This window comes from Dryobates pubescens, chromosome 23 (assembly GCF_014839835.1).
Source record: "Dryobates pubescens isolate bDryPub1 chromosome 23, bDryPub1.pri, whole genome shotgun sequence".
Classification (NCBI taxonomy): domain Eukaryota; kingdom Metazoa; phylum Chordata; class Aves; order Piciformes; family Picidae; genus Dryobates; species Dryobates pubescens.
The window spans coordinates 3513992-3535354 of record NC_071634.1 but is presented as its reverse complement, the minus strand read 5'-3'; the positions used below and the strand labels follow the sequence as shown (position 1 = coordinate 3535354).

At 46.4% G+C, this 21363-nt stretch overlaps 1 protein-coding gene across 2 annotated transcripts in view; it reads left to right on the top strand.

The window, feature by feature from the left end:
- The window catches only part of CTNNA2 (catenin alpha 2), a 698580-nt gene extending 678195 nt beyond the window's left edge, over positions 1–20385 (top strand). For both annotated transcript variants that reach the window (XM_054172387.1, XM_054172388.1), the window contains one exon: positions 19988–20385. In XM_054172387.1, coding sequence (XP_054028362.1) covers positions 19988–20275 — 288 coding nt within the window. In that variant the 3' untranslated portion in view covers positions 20276–20385. The remainder of the gene's footprint in view (positions 1–19987) is intronic.
- Positions 20386–21363: the final 978 nt, after the last annotated feature.

Sequence of the window (21363 nt, the reverse complement as noted above, 5' to 3'; positions counted from 1 at the left end):
CTGAGATGTTCACTCCAGGCTTCCTTTCTAATTAGTGGAGATCAAGAGCTGTTTCTGGAGAGCAGATATTCTCATACCAGGTAGGTGCTGACAACCAAGTTAGATTACTAACATCATAAAAATATTACAGAGGCATGGGCAGGTGAATTAAAGCTTGTATTCAGACGAGCATCAAGTCAGGAGGTTTAGCTCTGGGGGTCTTTTGAGGGTATGTGTTCATGGGATGTAAACTTCCTGTGAACCTGGCTGCTGGAGGAAGGAAACTGCCTAATTATTTTTTATTCTTTTCTGGATATAAATATTTAAGCAGTTGTTTGGTTTTTTTAAGGAGCATTTCTCTCTATCAAGTAGCTCCCTAGGGGTTGCAGGTTTATTAGTTTCTGTAGGTTTTGTAGTACGTGGTTTCAAAGAATCACACAATGTTAAGGGCTGGAAGGGACCTTGAAGGCTCATACAGTCCAATCCCCTCTGCCAGAGCAGGATCACCTGGAGCAGATCACACAGGATTGCATCCAGGCAGGTCTGGAAGATAGAGTAGAGTAGAGTAGAGTAGAGTAGAGTAGAGTAGAGTAGAGTAGAGTAGAATAGAATAGAATAGAATAGAATAGAATAGAATAGAATAGAATAGAATAGAATAGAAAGATTGGAAGAGACCTTCAAGATCATTGCGTCCAACCTATCAACCAATCCAACCCACCTAAACAACTAACCCATGGCACCAAGCACCCTATCAAGTCTTCTCCTGAACACCTCCAATGATGGTGACTCCACCACCTCCCCAGGCAGCCCATTCCAATGGGCAATCACTCTCACCTGATCACAGAAGGAGATCAGGTTAGTCAGGCAGGACCTGCCCTTCCTAAACCCATGCTGGCTGGGCCTGATCCCTTGGCCATCCTGTAAGTGCTGTGTGATGGCACTCAGGATGACCTGTTCCATAACCTTGCCTGGCACTGAGGTCAGGCTGACAGGCCTGGAATTCCCTGGCTCATCCAACCGGCCCTTCTTGTGGATGGGCACCACATTGGCCAGCTTCCAGTCACCTGGGACCTCTCCAGTGAGCCAGGACTGCTGAAAAATGATGGAGAGTGGCTTGGCCAGCACATCTGCCAGCTCTCTCAGCACCCTAGGATGGATCCCATCCGGTCCCATGGACTTGTGATCTCACATTTGAATATTTGAGGGATCAAAAGAGGAGAATTAAGGAAAGCAATCTCAAAAATGCTCATCAACGTTGTCCAAATTCTTGCCTTAGCTGGGCAAATCCAAAGACAATTTGTTTTGCAGATGCTGAGCATCTCTGCCCAGTTTCACTCTCCTGTCCCTGGAATTCTAATGCAGTTTAGCATCTCTAAATAGAATGAATAAAGTACTCTGCTCACCAAGACAGAAAATGAAGCTGTGAAAGCTCTCAGGTGCTCCATGATTCCTGGACTTTTCCAGCAAGCAGAAAGGAGCCTGGAATGCCTCGGTCTAGCACCTGGCATTAGGTAGGATGATTGCAGGATAAGACTTCATTTACAGAAATGGAAATTGGAAAGCTTTTTCTGTGTCTCCAAACACATCACCTCAGTGGGTTTTATGAGCAGCTCTATTTTTCTTGCCTGCAGGCCTAGAGAAATTGTTCAGCTGCAGACATCTGAAAAAATGCTTCAGGGGGCTCTAGTGCCACCAAGCTATGAGCAGTGCTTGGATCCTGACTAACAGTAAAAGACATCCAGTCACATTTTTTCTGGTGCCAAGTATGTGCAGAAAAGTCTAGAGAGAACCATGACTAAAGTACACTATTTAACTGAAGATCCTTATGAGAAGAAAGGCAGTGCTAATGTTTTTTCATTTCATCATTCTTCTAAATAGCAGCTGAGTTTGAACCATCATCCTCTAGAAATAAATTCTGTATTGGAGGGGAGATTTGGAGAGCTGGTTGAATTAATTTGGTTTTGTGTAGGGAAGATTGTCATGGAATCACAGAATTGTTTAGGTTGGAAAATGCCTTTAAGAACATTGTGAGTCCATTCATTAACCAGCACTGACAGGTCACTGCTAGCCCATGTCCCTCAGCACCACATCTACACGTCCCCTAAATCTCTCCAGGGATGATGACTCCACCACTTCCCTGAGTATCCTGTTCAAGTGTTTGAGTGTCTTCTAATGTCCAACCTAAAACTCTCCTGGTGCAATATGAGGCCATTCCCTCCCATCCTATCACTTGTTACTAGGGGAAAGAGTCCAACCTTCACCTCTCTAAACCCTTCTTTCAGGCAGCTGTAGAGAGCCAGAAGGTCTCCCCTGAGCCTTGTTTTCTCCAATCTAAACACCCCAGGTTCCCTCAGCTGCTCCTGTTCCTCAGCCCTGTTCTCCAAACCCTTCACCAATTTGTTGTGCTTCTCTGGACCTGCACCAGCACCTCAGTGTCCTTCTTGGAGTGAGGGCCCCAAAACTGAACCCTGAGGTGTGGCTCCACCAGTGCTAAGTTCAGGGAGACAACCACTTCTCCTGTCCTGCTGGCCACACTATTGTGGATCCAGGCCAGGATGCTGTTGGCCTTCTTGACCACATGAGTATGCTGCTGGCTCATGTTCAGGTCGTTTTCTGCCAGGCAGTTTCCAGCCACTCTGCCTCAAGGCTGCAGCATTCATGGGGTTGTTGTGACCCAAGTAGAGTACCCAGCACTTGACCTTGTTGGATCTCACCCTATTGGCCTTGGCCTATCTGTGCTGTCCCTCTGCAGAGCCACCCCACCCTCAAGGAGATCCCATTGAGCTCAGTGTCCTCTGCAAATTTACTGAGGGTTCCCTTGTCTAGATCACTGATAAAGAGATTAAAGTGAGGTGAAAAGCACAGGAACCACTTGGGTTGTGTGACTCACACAGGCTGTAAGTACTTCTGCATTTGTCTTTTAGGGAAAATGAAGTCCAAAGTACAGAAGAGCAAAAGAAAACAAAGTCTGAGTACATTAGGATTTCCTAACATGAATATTTTCTGAAGAGAGTACTACAGGGCTTGAGTCAGCTTGAGTGAGCTATTAAATATTTACCAATAACTGGTGATTTCCCCCCCTCTCTTCTACATTTACAGTTTTTCCCTTTGAATAAGACACTTGTTCTTGTAAGGATGAAAATGAGATTGGCAGCATCATCTGCACTGCTCTTTTGCAAGTACTGCTATTTGCATGTACAGAGAAGAGAAGGCTGAGAGGTTGTCTACAGCTACCTAACAGAAGGATCTAGAAGAGCCAGACCCAGATTTGTCTGGAATAGACAGGAAAAGGGGCAAACCCCAGAAGTTTGAACTTGGGAAGTTCCAATCAGATATAAGGGAAAGAAGTTTTACCTCGAGGTTACTAAATTCAGGTGCAGGATGGAGGTCTCTGGTCCAGACCTGTGGCAGAATGTCCACCCCTGTAAATATTCTTATCATTTTGAGCAACATCCTGAACGACCTCATCTAATTCAATTTGTTTTGAACAAGGCACTGGAACAGATGATCTCAAAAGGCTCTGTTCATCCTAAAGTATGCTATGATTGTGTGGGTATTTGCATAATAAAATGTGAGTAATGAAAACAAGCCCTTAAAACTCAGAGCAAGAATTTACTCATTCCAATTCATCCTTAATTTGCTGTCACCTTTGCTTGCTCTTTCCTCGTGAGCTGCAACAGCCTTTACAAATGCTTCTGTTTTCTTCTGCTTTCATTTATTTGCAGTCTCCAGTAATTCTTACATGTTTTGGCTGGCTTTTAATAACTCTTCCTGTCAGCTAAAATTAAAAATGCAATGAACAAATGCATTCACAAATTGTATAGTCAGTAATCGACCAGGAGGGGGGGGAAAAAAAGCCTAGTGAGGAACACTTAGTGGATGTTATTTAACCATTGATTGGGTTGGTCAAAGTAGTAGAACAGTTAGTTGTGAATGATTGGGTTTTTAAGTGTTGGAATTACCTTTAAATATTGTTTGCCATACATGACTAAGGTAGCTCTGTGAGTGCTGAGACATTGCTGAAAAGCTGAGCTGGAGCTCTCCTCCTGAAGGCCACCATGGGAATTGGACCTTGTGTCCTTATTTAATTGCACACCGTTGTAAAAGCCTGGGAAATTGCTCAGGGAATCCAACAGAGAAAGGAATGTTTTCACTCACTGACTTGAGCAGCACTGCAAAGGACCCTCAACTCCGAGTCAAAAACCCTTTAGCACTGCAAGGACCCCCAAGTGCAAGTAAAAAACCTTTAGCACCTCAGAAGTGATCAATATCTTGAATGACCAAGCCCCTTTATCTGCTTCTGTGAGGCACAAACGTGAACAACAGCAGGCAAATGTTAGGAAGCAAGGACAAATTGTCTTGGTGTTATCTTCCGTTCTACAAGAGGATTTTGGGTTATTCATTTCGACTCCACTTGATGCATTGTTTCTAAGCCCTTCCCTGAGAAAAGGCAGCTCTGCCTGTAGAGCTGCTATCTTCAAAGTCTCTCTGTGCTGACCTGGGCAAGCCTAACTTTAGAGATAGGAAGCTAGCTGGAGGAGCAAATTTGCCTCCGAATGTGACAGATCCTCACAGTTGAAGACCTGGAGATAACTGACACCCAGATACTGCTCTGACACTTTAGCAAATGAAAAAAGGAGTTGGGAAAGATCTCCCATTTCTCAGCCTTGCAGGCTGAAATCCTCCTGCATTATGCTGCCTTTACTTTTGTTTTCCTCGTGACAAAATGAGGAGGAATGGCAAGAGATAACACACACTCATGTGAAGAACTTAGCGTTTCTGTGCCTTGTTGAGTCTCTTTATCCAAAGCCTTCCTGCATTTTATCACTGAGAGCATGATTTCCAGCCAACCAGAGCTGATTTGGACTCCCTTCAGGTAAGGCTGTAAGGCAGACGAGCTTTTCTTCTTCTTAGAGCTGTTCTCTAGGGAAAGAACAAAAGGGTTGCTTCCAAAATTCAGTTTGAAGGAGCATTAGATTATTTGGGGGGGATTTAAAATGATATCTATCTTCAAAGTCCATACAAGTCAGGACCCAAGTCAGGAGGAGGGAGATCAGTAGCACAGACTAGTCAGACATCCTGTATTTCCTCTTTCAGATTTGACTGCAGTTGGATATGAAAGTGGAAATTTGCACTGAGGTGCTTTTGGCAGAGTCCTGTCTGTGCTTTTCTGTCTGAGACATCAGGTTCAGTGAGTGTCATTCACGGAATGAGTTGGGTTGGAAGAGACCAACAGCTCCAACTGTTAATCCAGCACTGCCAAGTCCACCACTAAAGCATCTCCCTGAAAGGATGGTGGCTCCACCACTGCACTGGGCAGCCTGTTGCAGTGTGCCCTCAGCAAGTTTGCCGACGACACCAAGCTGTGTGGCGTGGCTGACGTGCTGGAGGGAAGGGATCCATCCGGAGGGATGTTGAGAGGATGGAGAGCTGGATTCAACAACCTCATGAGGTTCAGCATGGGGTAGGGTCCTGCATCTGGGTTGGGACAATCCCAGGCACCAATACAGGCTGGGCAGTGACTGGCTTGAGAGCAGCCCTGAAGAAAAGGCCTTGGGGGTGCTGGTGGATAAGCTCAATGTGAGCTGCCAGTGTGCACTTACAGCCTAGAAAGTCTCAAGCTGTGCCAGGGGAGGTTTAGTCTGGATGTGAGGAAGAAATTCTTCCCAGAGAGATTGGCCATTGGGATGTGCTGCCCAGGGAGGTGGTGGAGTCCCCATCACTGGAGGTGTTTAGGAAGAGCCTGGATGAGGCACTTGGTGCCATGGTTTAGTTGATCAGATGGTGTTGGGTGATAGGTTGGACTTGATGATCTCGAAGGTATTTTCCAACCTGGTTAATTCTGTACTCTGTGTATGTTTGGGGCCATTGAGGTGGTATTCCTTTATTTTATAGGATTAGTATCCTTAATTTGTTATAAACTTAGCTTCTTCAAACCTCCTCATTTAGTGAATGAAGAACAGTCCCCACACCAATATCCAGTGTTAAATTAGGTTTATGATTGCATTTATAGCTACATACTGGTTTTAGTTTCTTATTAAGTATTCTCCTTCAAGCAAATGAATTGAGAGATCCTTTTGTCTTGTATCCTTTCTCTTTTAAAATAGCCTGGAATAATTAAATCAAGTGTGTAAATGCTCCTCTATAATTTTTCTGTGTTATGTCTAATCTTGTATAGGGAAGTATTTGGAGTGTTTTTATATGTTTATACCTTTTCAGAGTGGTTATAAAGCAGTTGGGAACCTGTTGACCTTGTAAAGGAAATGTGTTTTGAAATGGCAACAGCCCACAAAAGGCAGAAGATTACTCATAGTGCCATGAAAATGAGCAGGGGGTTGGAGCACCTCTGCTATGAGGACAGGCTCAGGGAGCTAGGGGTGTTCAGCCTGGAGGAGAGAAGGCTCCAAGGAGACCTAATAGCAGCCTTCCAGTACCTGAAGGGGACTACAAGAAGTATGGAGAGAGACTGTTTGTGAAGGCCTGGAGTGACAGGACAAGGGGCAGTGGTTTGAAATTAGAGACAAGCAGATGTAGGTTGGATATTAGGAACAAGTTCTTTACCAGGAGAGTGGTAGAACACGGGAACAAGTTGCCCAGGAAGTTAGTTGAAGCCCCATCCCTGGAGATATTCAAGGTGAGGCTCGACAGGGCTCCGGGCAACTTATCCAATGCAAGATATCCCTGCTCACTGCAGAGGGGACTAGACTAGACAACCTTTGGAGGTCCCTTCCCACCCAGACCATTCTATGATTCTATAAACCTGTGTGCTTTCTGTTGTCCCAAGTGATGGCAGCCCTCCTTAAATACAACCAAATGGGTTTGGGACGTGGGTTTCTTACCTGTAGTTGAAAAAATGCAGCTGAGGCCAGGGACTCGAGTCACTTAGAAAACCCAACTGAATTAAATATTGAACACCCATAAAGGACTAAGCTTAGAGCAATCCAATGTGAAATTGAACAGCTAGGAAAATTAGGAGCAGAATGCTATTTCTGTGCAGCTACAGATCCCTTTCTAACCACTGTGGCCACCTTCCATCCCACATGATGGCATTGTCTTTGTTATAGAGGCTCAGAAGCAGAGGAGAGTTTTCTCACAATGGACCCAAACCTAGCAAAAACCTTATGCTCACTTTCAAGTAAGTGACTGAAATATGACTTCAGCCCTTGCATGGTAGTGCAGCAATATGCTCTGGTGGCCAAGAGGGCCAATGCCATTGTGTGATTCATAGGTTGAGAGAGGTTCTCCTTCTCCTCTACTCTGCCCTGCTGAGGCCACATCTGTAATGCTATGGCTAGTTCCAGGCTACTCACTTCTAGAAGGACCTCAGGGAACTGCATGAGAGAGTCCAGCACAGAGCCACAAAAATGCTGAAGGGAGCAAAACATCTTCCTTCCAAGGAGAGACTGAGGGAGCTGAGGGCTCTGTAGCTTGGAGGAGCCTGAGGGGTGACCTCATTCATGTTCATAAAGATGTGCAGGGTGAGTGCCCAGAGGCTGGAGCCAGTGATGCCCAACAGCAGCACAAGGGGCAATGGTGGAAGGTGAGGCATAGGAAGTTCCATGGAAACATGAAGAAATATTTTTTCACTGTGTGGATGACAGAGCCCTGGAGCAGGCTGCCCAGGGGGGTTGTGGAGTCTCCTTCTCTGGAGACATTCAAAACCCACCTGGCTGTGTTCCTATGTGACCTGGTATAGGTGACCCTGCTTTGGCAGGAGGGTTGGACTAGATGATCTCTGGAGGCTCCCTTCCAGCCCCTGCTATTCTGTGACTCTGTGATAAGCAGCAGATGTCTCCTACCATGGGGAGGAGCGCATCTGAATAGCAAACAGCCCCTTCCTGCACTGGCTGTCACTCACAGTGTCATGGATTATGCATGAAACGTGAGACATAAGGATGATGAAGATCTTTTTCTTACATATGTATGTAGGACTGGATCTATTATTCAGCACAGCTGAGTGCAAAATGTTCTGTTGCATGAGAATGTGATCTGGGGAAAGGGCACTCCTGGGTCACCCTCCAGCTTCATCATCGCTTCGTGTGACCTTGATTGCTGGAGAAGCTTTTAATTGACTTTTGGGTTGGGGGTGGAGTAAGTGGAGCTGTGCAGGAAAGTGTGACCTGGCTTTGAGAAGCAAGAACGCACCAGGAGTTCACAGCCAAAAGCTATCAACAAGTCCAAGTGCCAGGTGCTGCACTTTGGCCACAGCAACCCCAGGCAGTGCTACAGGCTGGGGTCAGAGTGGCTGGAGAGCAGCCAGGCGGAAAGGGACCTGGGCGTGCTGGGTGACAGCAACTGAACATGAGCCAGCAGTGTGCCCAGGTGGCCAAGAAGGCCAATGGCATCCTGGCCTGCATCAAGAATAGTGTGGCCAGCAGGAGCAGGGAAGTCATTGTACCTTGTACTCAGCACTGGTTAGGCCTCACCTTGAGTCCTGTGTCCACTTCTGGGCTCCTCAGTTTAGGAAAGATGTTGAGATGTTGGAAGGTGTCCAGAGAAGGGCAACAAAGCTGGGGAAGGGTTTGGAGCACAGCCCTGTGAGGAGAGGCTGAGGGAGCTGGGGTTGCTTAGCCTGGAGAAGAGGAGGTTCAGGGGAGACCTTCTTGCTCTCTACAACTATCTGAAGGGAGGTTGTAGCCAGGAGGGGGTTGGTCTCTTCTCCCAGGCAACCAGCACTAGAACAAGAGGACACAGTCTCAAGCTGTGCCAGGGGAAGTTTAGACTGGAGGTGAGGAGAAAGTTCTTCACAGAGAGAGTTGTTAGCCATTGGAATGTGTTGCCCAGGGAGGTGGTGGAGTCCCCATCCCTGGAGGTGTTCCAGAGGGGATTGGACGTGGCACTTGGTGCCGTGGTTTAGGTCTGTGCTGACAGGTTGGACTTGATGATCTTTGAGGTCTCTTCCAACCTTGGTGATTCTCTGATTCTGTGTTTGGAGTATTTCAAATAGTTTACAGGGATTTGACTATTTTACATTGATTTGGAACATTTTGAGTGCTTCACAGGTATTTTGAGTATTTGGACTCTTTCACAGCTATTTGGAATGTTTTGACTATTTTGCAGGCATTTGGAAGGCTGTGAATATTTCACAGACATTTGGAATGTCTTTGCAGCTATTTTTGACTGTTTGGAATGGTTTACAGTTCTTTGGAATCCTTTTGAGCACTTTACAGGCATCTGGAATATTTTACAGGTATTTGGAGTACTTGGAATATTTTGCAGGTAACTGGAATATTTGGAGTCTTTGGACTGTTTTAGAGGTATTTTGAGTGTTTTACAACGATTTGGACTATTTGGAGTATTTCACAGGTATTTTATTTTACAGTTACTTTGAGTGTTTGGAATATTTCACAGGTATTTGGAATGCTTTAAAGATACTGGGAATATTTCACAGGTATTTTGAGTATTTTTACAGTCTTTTTTTTTCCCATATTGTGACTATTTGACAGGTATTTGAAATATTTTTTTTACTCTTGTTTTGGACTATTTGGAATATTTTTACAGGCATTTTACAGTCATTCAGTCTGGAGAAGAGAAGGCTCTGAGGAGACCTTATTGTGACCTTCCAGGATCTGAAGAGGGCTACAAGAAAGCTGGGGAGGGACTTTTGAGGGTGTCTGGGAGTGATAGGGCTGGGGGGGATGGAGCAAAACTAGAAGTGGGGAGATTGAGATTGGATGTGAGGAAGAAGTTGTTCCCCATGGGGGTGGTAAGAGATTGGCACAGGTTGCCCAGGGAGGTGGTGGAAGCCTCTTGCCTGGAGTTGTTTGCAGCCAGGCTGGATGTGGCTGTGAGCAACCTGCTGCAGTGTGAGGTGTCCCTGCCCATGGCAGGGGGGTTGGAACTGGCTGAGCCTTGAGGTCCCCTCCAACCCTGACAATTCTATGATTCTGGAATATTTGGAATATTTTACAGGTACTTTCAGAGCATTTTGAGCACTCAGTGACAGGGTGTACAGGTTCTTTTAGTACCACGTTAAAATGAACTCCAAATACTCCTCCCCATCTCTACAAAGTAACCAGGACCAAACTCCATTTATTAATAACTTCTAATACTCCTTTTTTTTTTCCTTTCTCTTCCCACATCTCAAGGTGAATATGGATCACTGCTATCCTCTAAGCTGTCTTCCTGTATAACTGATGCAGAAGCTCCCTGAATTGATGTGCATTAAAAATGTCCAATAGTTCTCCTCCATGTACATATTAAGCAAAAGCATCCAATATTGATTTCACAGCTTCTCCAGATGGAATCACTATCTTTCAAGAGTTCTTGTGATTAATTAACAGTACTGCTAAAAATCTGCAGCTAATTAATAACTAAAAATGACCTCCTTCACCCTTCAGCCATTAAGCCCTGTTGTGTCTCTGTGGAGCCCGTTGGACTTGGAGCGTTATCAGCTTGCTCTTAGTGTGGACTCGCTGATTTTCATCAACTCATTTCGGAATCATCCACTTCATGAACACCAAGCAGAGCTGCCTGGGTCTTTCCCAGGAAATATGTTTTCTGTCCTTCAGACTCTTTAAATTCTCAGTGTTGATCATAGTATCATAAAACGGTCTGGGCCAGAAGGGACCTCCAAAGGTCATCCGGTCCAACCCCCTCTGCAGTCAGCAGGGACATCCTCAATTAGATCAGGTTGCCCAAGGCCTCATCAAGCCTCACCTTGAATATCTCCAGGGATGGGGCCTCAGCCACCTCCCTGGGCAACTTGTTCCAGTGTTCCACTACCCTCATGGTGCAGAACTTGTTCCTAACATCCAATCTAAATCTGCTCTTTTCCAGCTTGAAGCCATTGCCCCTGTCCTGTTGCTGCAGGGCTTTGCAAACAGTCTCTCGCCAGCCTTCTTGAAATGGGTTATAATAATGGCATTGGTTGTAAAGCTTTAAATGGTTCCTCCAAGAATGGGTCTCTACAGTTTGGAGAAGAGGAGCCTGAGAGGTGCCCTCATACCTGTTTACAAATATGTGCAGGGTGAGTGCCCAGAGGCTGGAGCCAGGCTCTGCTGGGGGATGCCCAATGCCAGCACAAGGGGCAGTGGTGGAAGCTGAGGCAGAGGAAGTGCCATGGGAACAGGAGGAAAACTTTTTCATTGTGAGGGTGACAGAACCCTGGAAGAGGCTGCCCAGGGAGGTTGTGGAGTCTCCTTGTCTGGAGATATTCCAAACCCACCTGGATGTGTTCCTGTGTGATCTGGTATAGGTGACCCTGCTTTGGCAGGAGGCTTGGGCTGCATGAGCTTTGGAGGCCCCTTCCAGCCCCCTAACATTCTGTGAAGAGCCCACTGCCACAGTCACTGCTCAGCAACATGTTTTCATTTTTATTCTTTCTTTAATTTTAATGTCTTTGGTGTGTGTGTATACTTTCATTTGGAATACTTCCCTATTGCAGAGTCTGGAATCATTCTCTGCCTGCCATGGTCATTCTGAATCAAGCTGTCACGTTGCACCAAGCAAAACACCTTGCAGAGGTGCAGTTACATCCCCAGCATTCTTTTAAGCAAGCCAAAGTTTTGTCACCTCAAAATGTGATGTGAGTTACTTTGTGCTACAGTTTGAAGGGAGAACTTTAGCCCAGACCCCCCCAAACTATTTAGTTACCTGTAACTATATCTCTTTCTACCCTTTATTTATGGAGTCTGTGGTAGAAATTGCATTTCCTAATTTGTTTGGCAGTGCTGTTAGCTGGACTGGCCTGCAATTTTGCAGGTCATTCTATTTGTGCTGCTTAAATATTTCCAGACTAGGAACTAGCTAGAAGCCTTTTGATGTCTTCTCCCACTTTTCAAGGTTTATTAGAGTCAGAAATGATATAAAACAGTCTTTAACAACCAGCACTTTAAAAATAGCTACCTCACTGGAAATAGAGGGTATTTTTTTCCCCCTCTCTATTTTCCCTTACTTTGTATATTTCTGATGGTGAATACGAAGCTATTTCTTGAAATTAAATTGTCACCTTCCTAAAATCTGTGGTGTAATTCTTCCCCCCATTACAGGCAGGTGATGATCCAGGGAGAATATCTCTTTCCATTTGCTTTACTGTTAAGGAGGAAGTTTCATTCATTCTCTCCTGCTTCTTCAGCTCTTTTCCTGTTGTACTTGCTGGTTGTTTTACTCAGGTACTGCATAGAGACTCCGGAGCAGGTTGCCCAGGGAGGTTGTGGATGCTGCCTCCATGAGGGTGTTGAAAGGCAGACAGGATGAGGCTTGGTCTAGTGGAAAGTGTCCCAGCCCATGGCAAGGGGGGTGGAACTCATATTTACTCATATAGAATAAACCAGGTTGGAAGAGACCTTCAAGATCATCCTGTCCAACTGCTGTCTGACCAGCAGCGTTGCAGCCCTGTCCTCTCAGACAGGGTTTGTTGTCATTTTCCTCTCATCAGTGCCTGAAAAGATTCCTTGCACCTTACCAGGACTCAGATAGTGAGCAAGCCAAAGGTCAGCTCTGGGCATATGGATGGCTTGCACAGCCCTCACTGGGAGTTAGAGAGAGATTTGAAGAGTTCAATTTGTGGCAGGTTCTCCCAGCTGCATCAGTAACCTACATGATCTTGAAGGTCCTTTCCAACCCAAACCATTCTATGAACCTAAGAATCATTCCTGCTTTCAGAAAGGTTTTGTTCAGCAATCTGACAAAAGTTGGGGTTTGAAGTTTTTTGGGTTGGGTGAGGCCTTGAGCAGCTGAGTCTGGTCTGGCTGAGAGGTGTCCCTGCCCATGGCAGGTGCTGGACAGTGTCCAGAGAAGGGCAACAAAGCTGGTGAAGGGTCTGGAGAACAGGACTGGTGAGGGGAACTGGGGGTGTTAATTGTAGAGAAAAGAAGGCTGAGGGGAGAGGTTCTGGCTCTCTGCAACTCCCTGAAAGGAGGATGGAGCCAGGTGGGAGTTGGTCTCTTCCCCCTAGTAACAAGTGACAGGAGGAGAGGAAATGGCCTCAAATTGCACCAGGGGAGGTTTAGGTTGGCTGTTAGAAGAAACTTCTTGACTGAAAGGGTTCTCAAACCCGGGCACATGCTGCCCAGGGAGGTGGCTGAATTCCCATCCCTGGAGGTGTTTCAAAGAGGAAGGGATGTCGTACTGAGGGACATGTTTTAGCCCCAGCCTTGGCAGCAGTAGATAACAGTCAGACTCAATGACCTGGAAGGTCTTTATAAACCAATACAATTTTATGACTCTCTGTCTTGGGGTTTTATGCACCAATAATGTTAATAACGTTTAAGGTCTTTTTTGGGTTTTGTTTCCCCTCAACAGGGGTAAACATAGAATCATAGGATCAGCCAGGTTGGAGAAGACCTCAGAGAACATCAAGTCCAACCTATAACCTAATACCTAACACCACCTGACAACTAAACCACAAGTGTCACATCCAATCCTTATGTGAACACCTCCAGGGATGGGGACTCCACCACCTCCCTGGGCAGCACATTCCAATGCCCAATTACTCTTTCTGGGAAGAATGTTCTCCTTGCCTTGAGCCTAAACCTCCCCTGGCACAGCTTGAGACTGTGTCCTCTTGTTCAGTTGCTGGTTGCCTGGGAGAAGAGACCAACCCCCTCCTGGCTACAACCTCCCTTCAGGGAGTTGTAGAGAGCAGTAAGGTCTCCCCTGAGCCTCCTCCTCTCCAGGCTAAGCAACCCCAGCTCCCTCAGCCTCTCCTCACAGGGCTGTGCTCCAGACCTCTCCCCAGCCTTGTTGCCCTTCTCTGGACACCTTCAAGTGTCTCAATGGCCTTCTTAAATTGAGCGGCCCAGAACTGGACACAGGACTCAAGGTGTGGCCTAACCAGTGCTGAGCACAGGGCACAATGACTTCCCTGCTCCTGCTGGCCACACTGTTCCTGATGCAGGCCAGGATGCCATTGGCCTTCTTGGCCACCTGGGCAAGAGAGATCAGAGAAGAGATGAAGAGATGTAGAGTGCTCTAAGAAGCAGAACACTGATTTTGGGCAGTAGGTCAGAGGCTCTGCTAGCTGTTCCCTAACTATTCCTGGGCAGTCATGTTTGCCTTCTGCACTGTACAACAATTTCCTAGTGCAACTTTTCTTTTGGAAATGTTAATTTTCCTCCTTTTATTTTTTCCCCTTTTTTTTCCTCTCCCCCCAACCATCCCCCCACTTATTATTAACACTCTCTCTTTGGACTAGTGCATGTGTTTCTGTGCCCAGATTCTGTAAGGAATTAAGGCTTGATTCATTGCCCCCTCATTCCAGTTTTATGCCACCGCAGCTCTGCTGGTTATAAAGCACAGCTTAAACCCGGAGTAACAATGGTGGTGTGGAAAGATCTAAATGTTAATTGAGATGGTGTTCATTCACTTTAATTTCTTCTTTACTGAGCCATAACACGAGCAAGGAGCTGGAAGCAGAGAGAAAAATCACTGGAAGTGCTTAGGTAGCCAAACTGGGTACATGGGATGGCTACCAACAGATTCTGGAGGACACTCAAGGCCTAATACTATTATGGGGGTTTTATGTCTCTTTCCTGATTCCAAGGCCTGAAAGCATTTTACAGTTTGAATGGGTTTTAAGGGCAAAGACCAAGTGTCTGCACATTAAAATGTGATTAATAGTGGTGAAAATAGGGAGCTCTTATCTACTAGAACAGCAGATTGAAGCTAGAGATAAAATGGCATCAAAATACCTCATGTGATTAGTAGTGCAGGTTTCTGCACACCCTTATCAATATGCTTCATAAAATTAATGTGTTTGAAGATTGCAGGTTGCATCCTTTGTATGCCTTTAAGCATCTAATTCTTGCCTCATTGAAAAAATGAGCACTCCTCCTATGGAGACAGCCTGAGAGAGTTGGAGTTATTCCATCTGGAGAAGAGAAGGCTCTGAGGAGACCTAATTGTGGCCTTCCAGTATCTGAAGGGGGCTGCAAGAAAGCTGGGGAGGGACTTTTGAGGGTGTCAGTAAATGATAGGACTGGGGGGAATGGAACAAAACTAGGAATGGGGAGATTCAGCTTGGATGTTAGGAAGAAGCTCTTCCCCGTGAGGGTGGTGAGACACTGGCACAGGTTGCTCTGGGAGAAAGCAGAGGCCCTACCCCTGGAAGACCAAATATTACAGAAAACCTGTGTCTGGAACCACATTAATCTATGGACTTACCTATTGGTTTTGATCTCCTCAGCTGTAAGCTATTACTGATTATGAAATACATAGAATCATAGAATCAACCAGGTTGGAAAAGACCTCAGAGATCTTCAAGTCCAACCTATTACCTAGTACCTAACATCTCCTGACAGCTAAACCATGGCACCAAGGGCCACATCCAGTCCCCTCTTGAACACCTCCAGGGATGGTGACTCCACCACCTCCCTGGGCAGCACATTCCAATGGCCAATCTCTCTTTCATGGAAGAACTTTCTCCTCAACTCCTGACTAAACTTCCCCTGGCACATCTTGAGACTGCGTCCTCTTGTCCTCTTGTTCAGCTGCTGGTTGCCTGGGAGAAGAGACCAACTCCCACAGGGCTACAACCTCCTTTCAGGTAGCTGTAAAGAGCAAGAAGGTCTCCCCTGAGCCCACTCTCCTCCAGGCATTTTTAATGATTTTCATGTCTGTGGTGCCATTCCCCATGAGGGTGGTGAGAGCCTGGCACAGGTTGCCCAGGGAGGTGGTGGAAACCTCATGCCTGGAGGTGTTTGCAGCCAGGCTGGAGGTGGCTGTGAGCAACCTGCTGTAGTGTGAGGTGTCCCTGCCCATGGCAGAGGAGTTGGAACTGGCTGATCCTTGAGCTCCCTTCCAAGCCTGACAATTCTGTGATTCTAATCATTCTGCTCATTAATGCATGCCCCATGTGAAACAGCTACCAGAACTCTTTCCATGAAGAAATAGGATAGGATAGGATAGGATAGGATAGGATAGGATAGGATAGGATAGGATAGGATAGGATAGGATAGGATAGGATAAACTAGACGAGACTAGACTAGACTAGAATAGAGTAGACCAGGTTGGAAGAGACCTTCAAGATCATGGTGTCCAACCTATCATCCAACACCACCTAATCAACTCAACCATGCAACCAAGCAACCTATCAAGTCTCCCCCTGAACACCTCCAGTGATGGTGACTCCACCACCTCCCTGGGCAGCACATTCCAATGGGCAATCACTCTCTGTGTGTAAAACTTCCTCCTAACCTCCAGCCTAAACCTCCCCTGGCGCAGCTTGAGACTGTGTCCTCTTTTTCTGGTGCTGGCTGCCTGGGAGAAGAGACCAACCTCTGCCTGTCTACAACCTCCCTTAAGGTAGTTGTAGAGAGCAATAGGGTGGGGGGAAGTGAGGTTATTGCAACCAGCAGGTGGAATTCACTCAGGAATGTGCAAAGCAGGCTGGATCCAGCAGCCACTTCCTCCCCGCCGCCCGTGAAGCAGAGCCCGTCCGACGGCGTCGCTTTGTATTCACCGTCAGTCCGGCAGCATTTCCAAAAGGATCATTTAACAATGAAGAATGCCTGATTGTAGATCTCTGCAGTCAATTAGAATATCTGCCTTTAATAGACTCTGATCTTTTATTTGCCAACAAACATAGAGATTGCCTTATAAATCATGCAGCTGCCTGCTTACAGCACAGCGCTGCGCTGAATTATGTTGCATTGCTCCCGACTGAGCAGCCGTGGTGCTGCCCTAGAAGGCAATCTCCCAGCTTTTCACTTAGGTTCTTTGACTAACAGGGAAAAAGTACAAATCAGTCCTGAGGGAAAAAAATAGATATATATTTATATATATGTGTATGTATGAGAGGCCTTGAGCACAAGCCCTACGAGGAGAGGCTGAGGGAGCTGGGGTTGTTTAGCCTGGAGAAGAGGAGGCTCAGGGGAGACCTCATTGCTGTCTACAACTACCTGAAGGGAGGTTGTAGCCAGGAGGGGGTTGGTCTCTTCTTCTAGTCAAGCAGCACCAGAACAAGAGGACACAGTCTCCAGCTGTGCCAGGGGAAGTTTAGGCTGGAGGTGAGGAGAAAGTTCTTCCCAGAGAGTTGTTAGCCATTGGGATGTGCTGCCCAGGGAGGTGGTGGAGTCCCCATCCCTGGAGGTGTTCAAGAGGGGATTGGATGTGGCACTTGGTGCCATGGTTCAGTCATGAGGTGTTGGGTGACAGGTTGGACTTAATGATCTTTGAGGTCTCTTCCAGCCTTGGTGATTCTGTGATTCTGTTTCCTGGAGGCAGGCAATTAATTCTGCATTTCAGGGAATCAGAGAATTGTCAGGGTTGGAAGGGACCTCAAGGATCATCCCTCCCATGGGCAGGGACACCTCACACTACAGCAGGTTGCCCAGAGCCACATCCAGTCTGGCCTTAATAACCTCCAGGGACGAGGCTTCCACCACCTCCCTGAGCAACCCGTGCCAGTGTCTCACCACCCTCATGGGGAATGGCACCACGGACATGAAAATCATTAAAAATGCCTGAGAGAAGAGGGGGCTCAGAGGAGACTTTATTGCTCTCTACAACTACCTGACAGGAGGTTGTGGCCAGGTTGGGGTTGGTCTCTTCTCCCAGGCAACCAGCACCAGAACAAGAGGACACAGCCTCAAGCTGCAGCAGGGGAAGTTTAGGCTTGCGGTGGGGAGAAAGTTCTTCCCAGAAAGAGTAATTGGCCATTGGAATGTGCTGCCCAGGGAGGTGGTGGAGTCCCCATCCCTGGAGGTGTTCAAAAAAGGCTTGGATGTGGCACTTGGAGCCATGATTCAGTTGTGAGGAGGTGTTAGGTATTAGGTCCCAAGTTGGACTTGATGATCCCTGAGGTCTTTTCCAACCTGGTTGATTCTATGGTTCTGTGTATTTCATAATCAGTATTAGCTTTACAGCTGAGGAGATAAAAACAATAGGTAAGTCCATAGATCAATGTGGTTCCAGACAGAGGCTTTCTGTACTATTTGTTCTTGTTCACATCAGTCACTGACACTTCAGAAAAAGGTTATTCCTGAACTCTTCATCTCTTAATGATTCAAAATACTGGAGGTGAAGTAGGAGTTTTGTTCTTGCCTTGTGAGTGTTTATCCTGGTTACCTTGCTTTGAGTTCATTTCAATGAGGTTCAATAAGGCAAAGTGCAAGGTCCTGTACTTGGGTCAAGGTAACCCTTGATATCAACACAGGCTGGGGGATCAAGGGATTGAGAGAAGCCCTGCAGAGAAGGACTTGGGGGTGCTGGTGGATGAGAAGCTGGGCAGGAGCCAGCAATGGGCACTGGCAGAACAGAAGGCCAATGGCAGCCTGGGCTGCATCCATAGCAGAGTGGCCAGAGATGGAGAGAGGGGATCCTGCCCCTCTGCTCTGGTCTGCTGAGAACTTCCCTAGAGTACTGTGTCCACCTGTGGAGCTGCCACACAAGAGAGACAAGGAGCTGCTGCAGCAGGTCCACAGGAGGGGCAGGAAGATGATCAGAGCTGAAGCACCTCTCCTATGAAGACTGAAAGAATTTGGGCTGTTCAGCCTGGAGAAGAGAAGGCTCCAGGGAGGCCTTAAAGCAGTATTTCAATATCTGAAGGAGCCCTACAGGAAGGCTTGGGAGGGACTGTTCAGTAGGGCCTGTAGGGATAGGACCAGGGGCAGTGGTTTGGAACTGGAACAGGGCAGATTTAGGTTGGACATCAGGAGGAAGTTCTTTACTAGGAGAGTGGTAAAATACTGGAACAGGCTGCTCAGGAGACATTCAAGATCAGATTTGGTGAGTCCCTGGGCAACCTGATCCAGTTTGAGGTGTCCTTGCTGACTGCAGGGGGATTGGAGAAGATGACCTTTGAGGATTCTTTCCAACTCAGTGCAAGCTGTGAATCTGCAAAACACAGAGCAGTGTTTGGAGGGAGGCAGACCTTTTATGCTAATTAAATACAACAACTTATGGCACAACTGGGGTGGAATTGAAGACATAAAATAATCTCACAGCCAAAATTGTCCTTGCGAAGTGTGGGGAGGGAATTTTTGTTTAAATAGTTGTTAAAAATTGAAGCAGCTTCCATGGTAGAACTGAGAGGCTTGGTCACAAAGAGTGTATCCCACTTCTCCAGTGTTGTGGGAAAGGGATGATTGAACATCCTAAAGAGCAGCCTGGGTTGCTATAGTACTTAAGATCATGTTTTTAGCACCTCCCCACTGAGGGTGTCCAGTTGGAGTTGGACCTGCATTTTGGAACGTGGAGATGCTGCTTTGGAAGTCCTCATGAGCTGCTTAAATCCTTTGGCAAATGTGGCCAGGGAGATGTATGTCAGCATGACAGAAGCTTGCTGAGTGGAAGCCCCAAGTGTTTTGATGTTCAACAAGTTACTGAAGGCCTCTCATATGCAGAGGACCCAGTAAGCTAAGTCAGACTCATGCATGGGAGAAACACCATGGCTCTGTGCATGAAAAGTCTGCTGACCACGAGGTGAGGTTCCTTGTGAAATTAAATTAGCTCCAATATGAGAGTAGCTACAAACCCCTGCAGTCAACTGTGTCATCTTTTTTATCTCTTTAGGGGTTTCAAAACCTTCTTTCATCTTTTCAGGTGGGATTCTCCAAGCAGCTCAGCACTGGCCTCACACTGTTCCTGTACACACCATTTGGGGGTGTGTGGTGTGGTTAGCCTGGGCTTAATGGGAATGATTAGAACAAACCTGAACACTTGGGGGAGAAAAGAAATCCCTGTTGACCTGTTTTGTGCTTTCTGACACATCAACATTATTTTTTAAAGCTTTAAGTGGGAACTCAAAGAATTATTGGTTTTGGTGAAAAAAGGGGGAACTTCTTCATCAGCAGGAGAAGAATCAACAACGAAAAGAACAACCAACACAAGTTTGCTTTTGAGTTGTTGAGGTACTTGCCAGGAGGTACCCCAGCCTTACCTTTACAGTTTGGTGCATGCTGGTACTGGGGCTTGGTTGATACAAAGCTACTTGATTAATCCTGAGGGAGAGGATTCACTTAACCTTTGATGAGGTCTGAGACTACCCAGGCTTCACTCAGGAAATGCTGCAGTGATCCAGTCGTGGAGTAACCTTGCTGCATGTCCTTTTCTTTTCTGTTTGTAGCTGGACAGTGCCACTTCTCTCATCCAGGCAGCTAAAAACCTGATGAATGCTGTGGTCCTTACAGTGAAAGCATCATATGTGGCTTCCACTAAATACCAGAAGGTGTATGGTACTGCTGCAGTGAACTCACCAGTGGTATCTTGGAAGATGAAGGCCCCCGAGAAGAAACCTCTGGTCAAGAGAGAAAAGCCAGAAGAATATCAGACGAGAGTGAGAAGAGGGTCCCAGAAGAAACATATTTCACCTGTACAGGCCTTAAGTGAATTTAAAGCTATGGATTCATTCTAAACCACCAAGCTCTGCCAGGAGGGTTTTGTATTCTTTTTTTGTATGCATACCTGCCGACCTGTATGCGTCTGGCGTGGGGCGGGGGAAGCTGTGTCCGTGTGCATGCAACCCGAGGCGCTGCCTTCCTGCAGTGCCCACCTTGAGGCCGCTCTCTCCGGCTCCGAAACGGACTGGTCCCAAGCTTCCTTTTTAAAGCCAAACTCTAGCCTTGAATTGGCCAAAGAACCTGCAGCCCAGGGGGGAACCTGGTGGGCTAACCCCTAAAGTCAAGCCTAAAACCCCACGCCGTCTTTCTGCATGCGAGAAACCTTCGGTTGGCAGGTGATATTAAGTGAACAAACCATGGAATTGTAACGGTAGACCTTACAGCTTGTATTGCTTCTGTTCCAGTGCAAAAATGTACTAGCCAATATGCTTCAATGTGTGGCCCAATACTTCAATGATAGAACTTTTCAGTCATCTTCATGATAAGTATGTGGATTTTTCAAACAGATGCAAAACTAAATCCATCTTAACCACAACCACGACAAAACCACCACAAAAAAAAGAGTGCTTCTTTTATACCATATTTTGTTCTTTATCTTCTAGTAGTGTTCTGATTGCTCACATTTCAATTAATCCCATTAATATGGCCAGAGGTTTACTTTTGCCAATTGAAGTCCTTATGGTGGAGTATGAAGCACAATATGGTGAGTGACATTGCCTTTTATATCATGACGATGATGATGATGATGATGATGATGATTATAATAGTAGTCATTAGAAGACCTGGTGGTGGAATGTTTAGAGACATGGAAACTGACAGTGTGAGAATTTAGAGGCAAATATGTAGGTGTAGCTTGGATTACAGGTATCTGACATACCATTGTAACCACTAACTCAATAAACTCATTTAACCTTGGAATCCTCTCTATGCCTCTTTTCTTTTAATGCCCAGGTACCTCCTGCACCACAGATGCTGCAGACAGTGATTCCTTTTACAGAACCACACAATGTTAGGGCTTGGAAGGGACCTTGAAAGATCATCCAGCCAACCCCCCCTGCCAGAGTAGGATCACCTAGAGCAAGTCACAGAGGAACACAGCCAG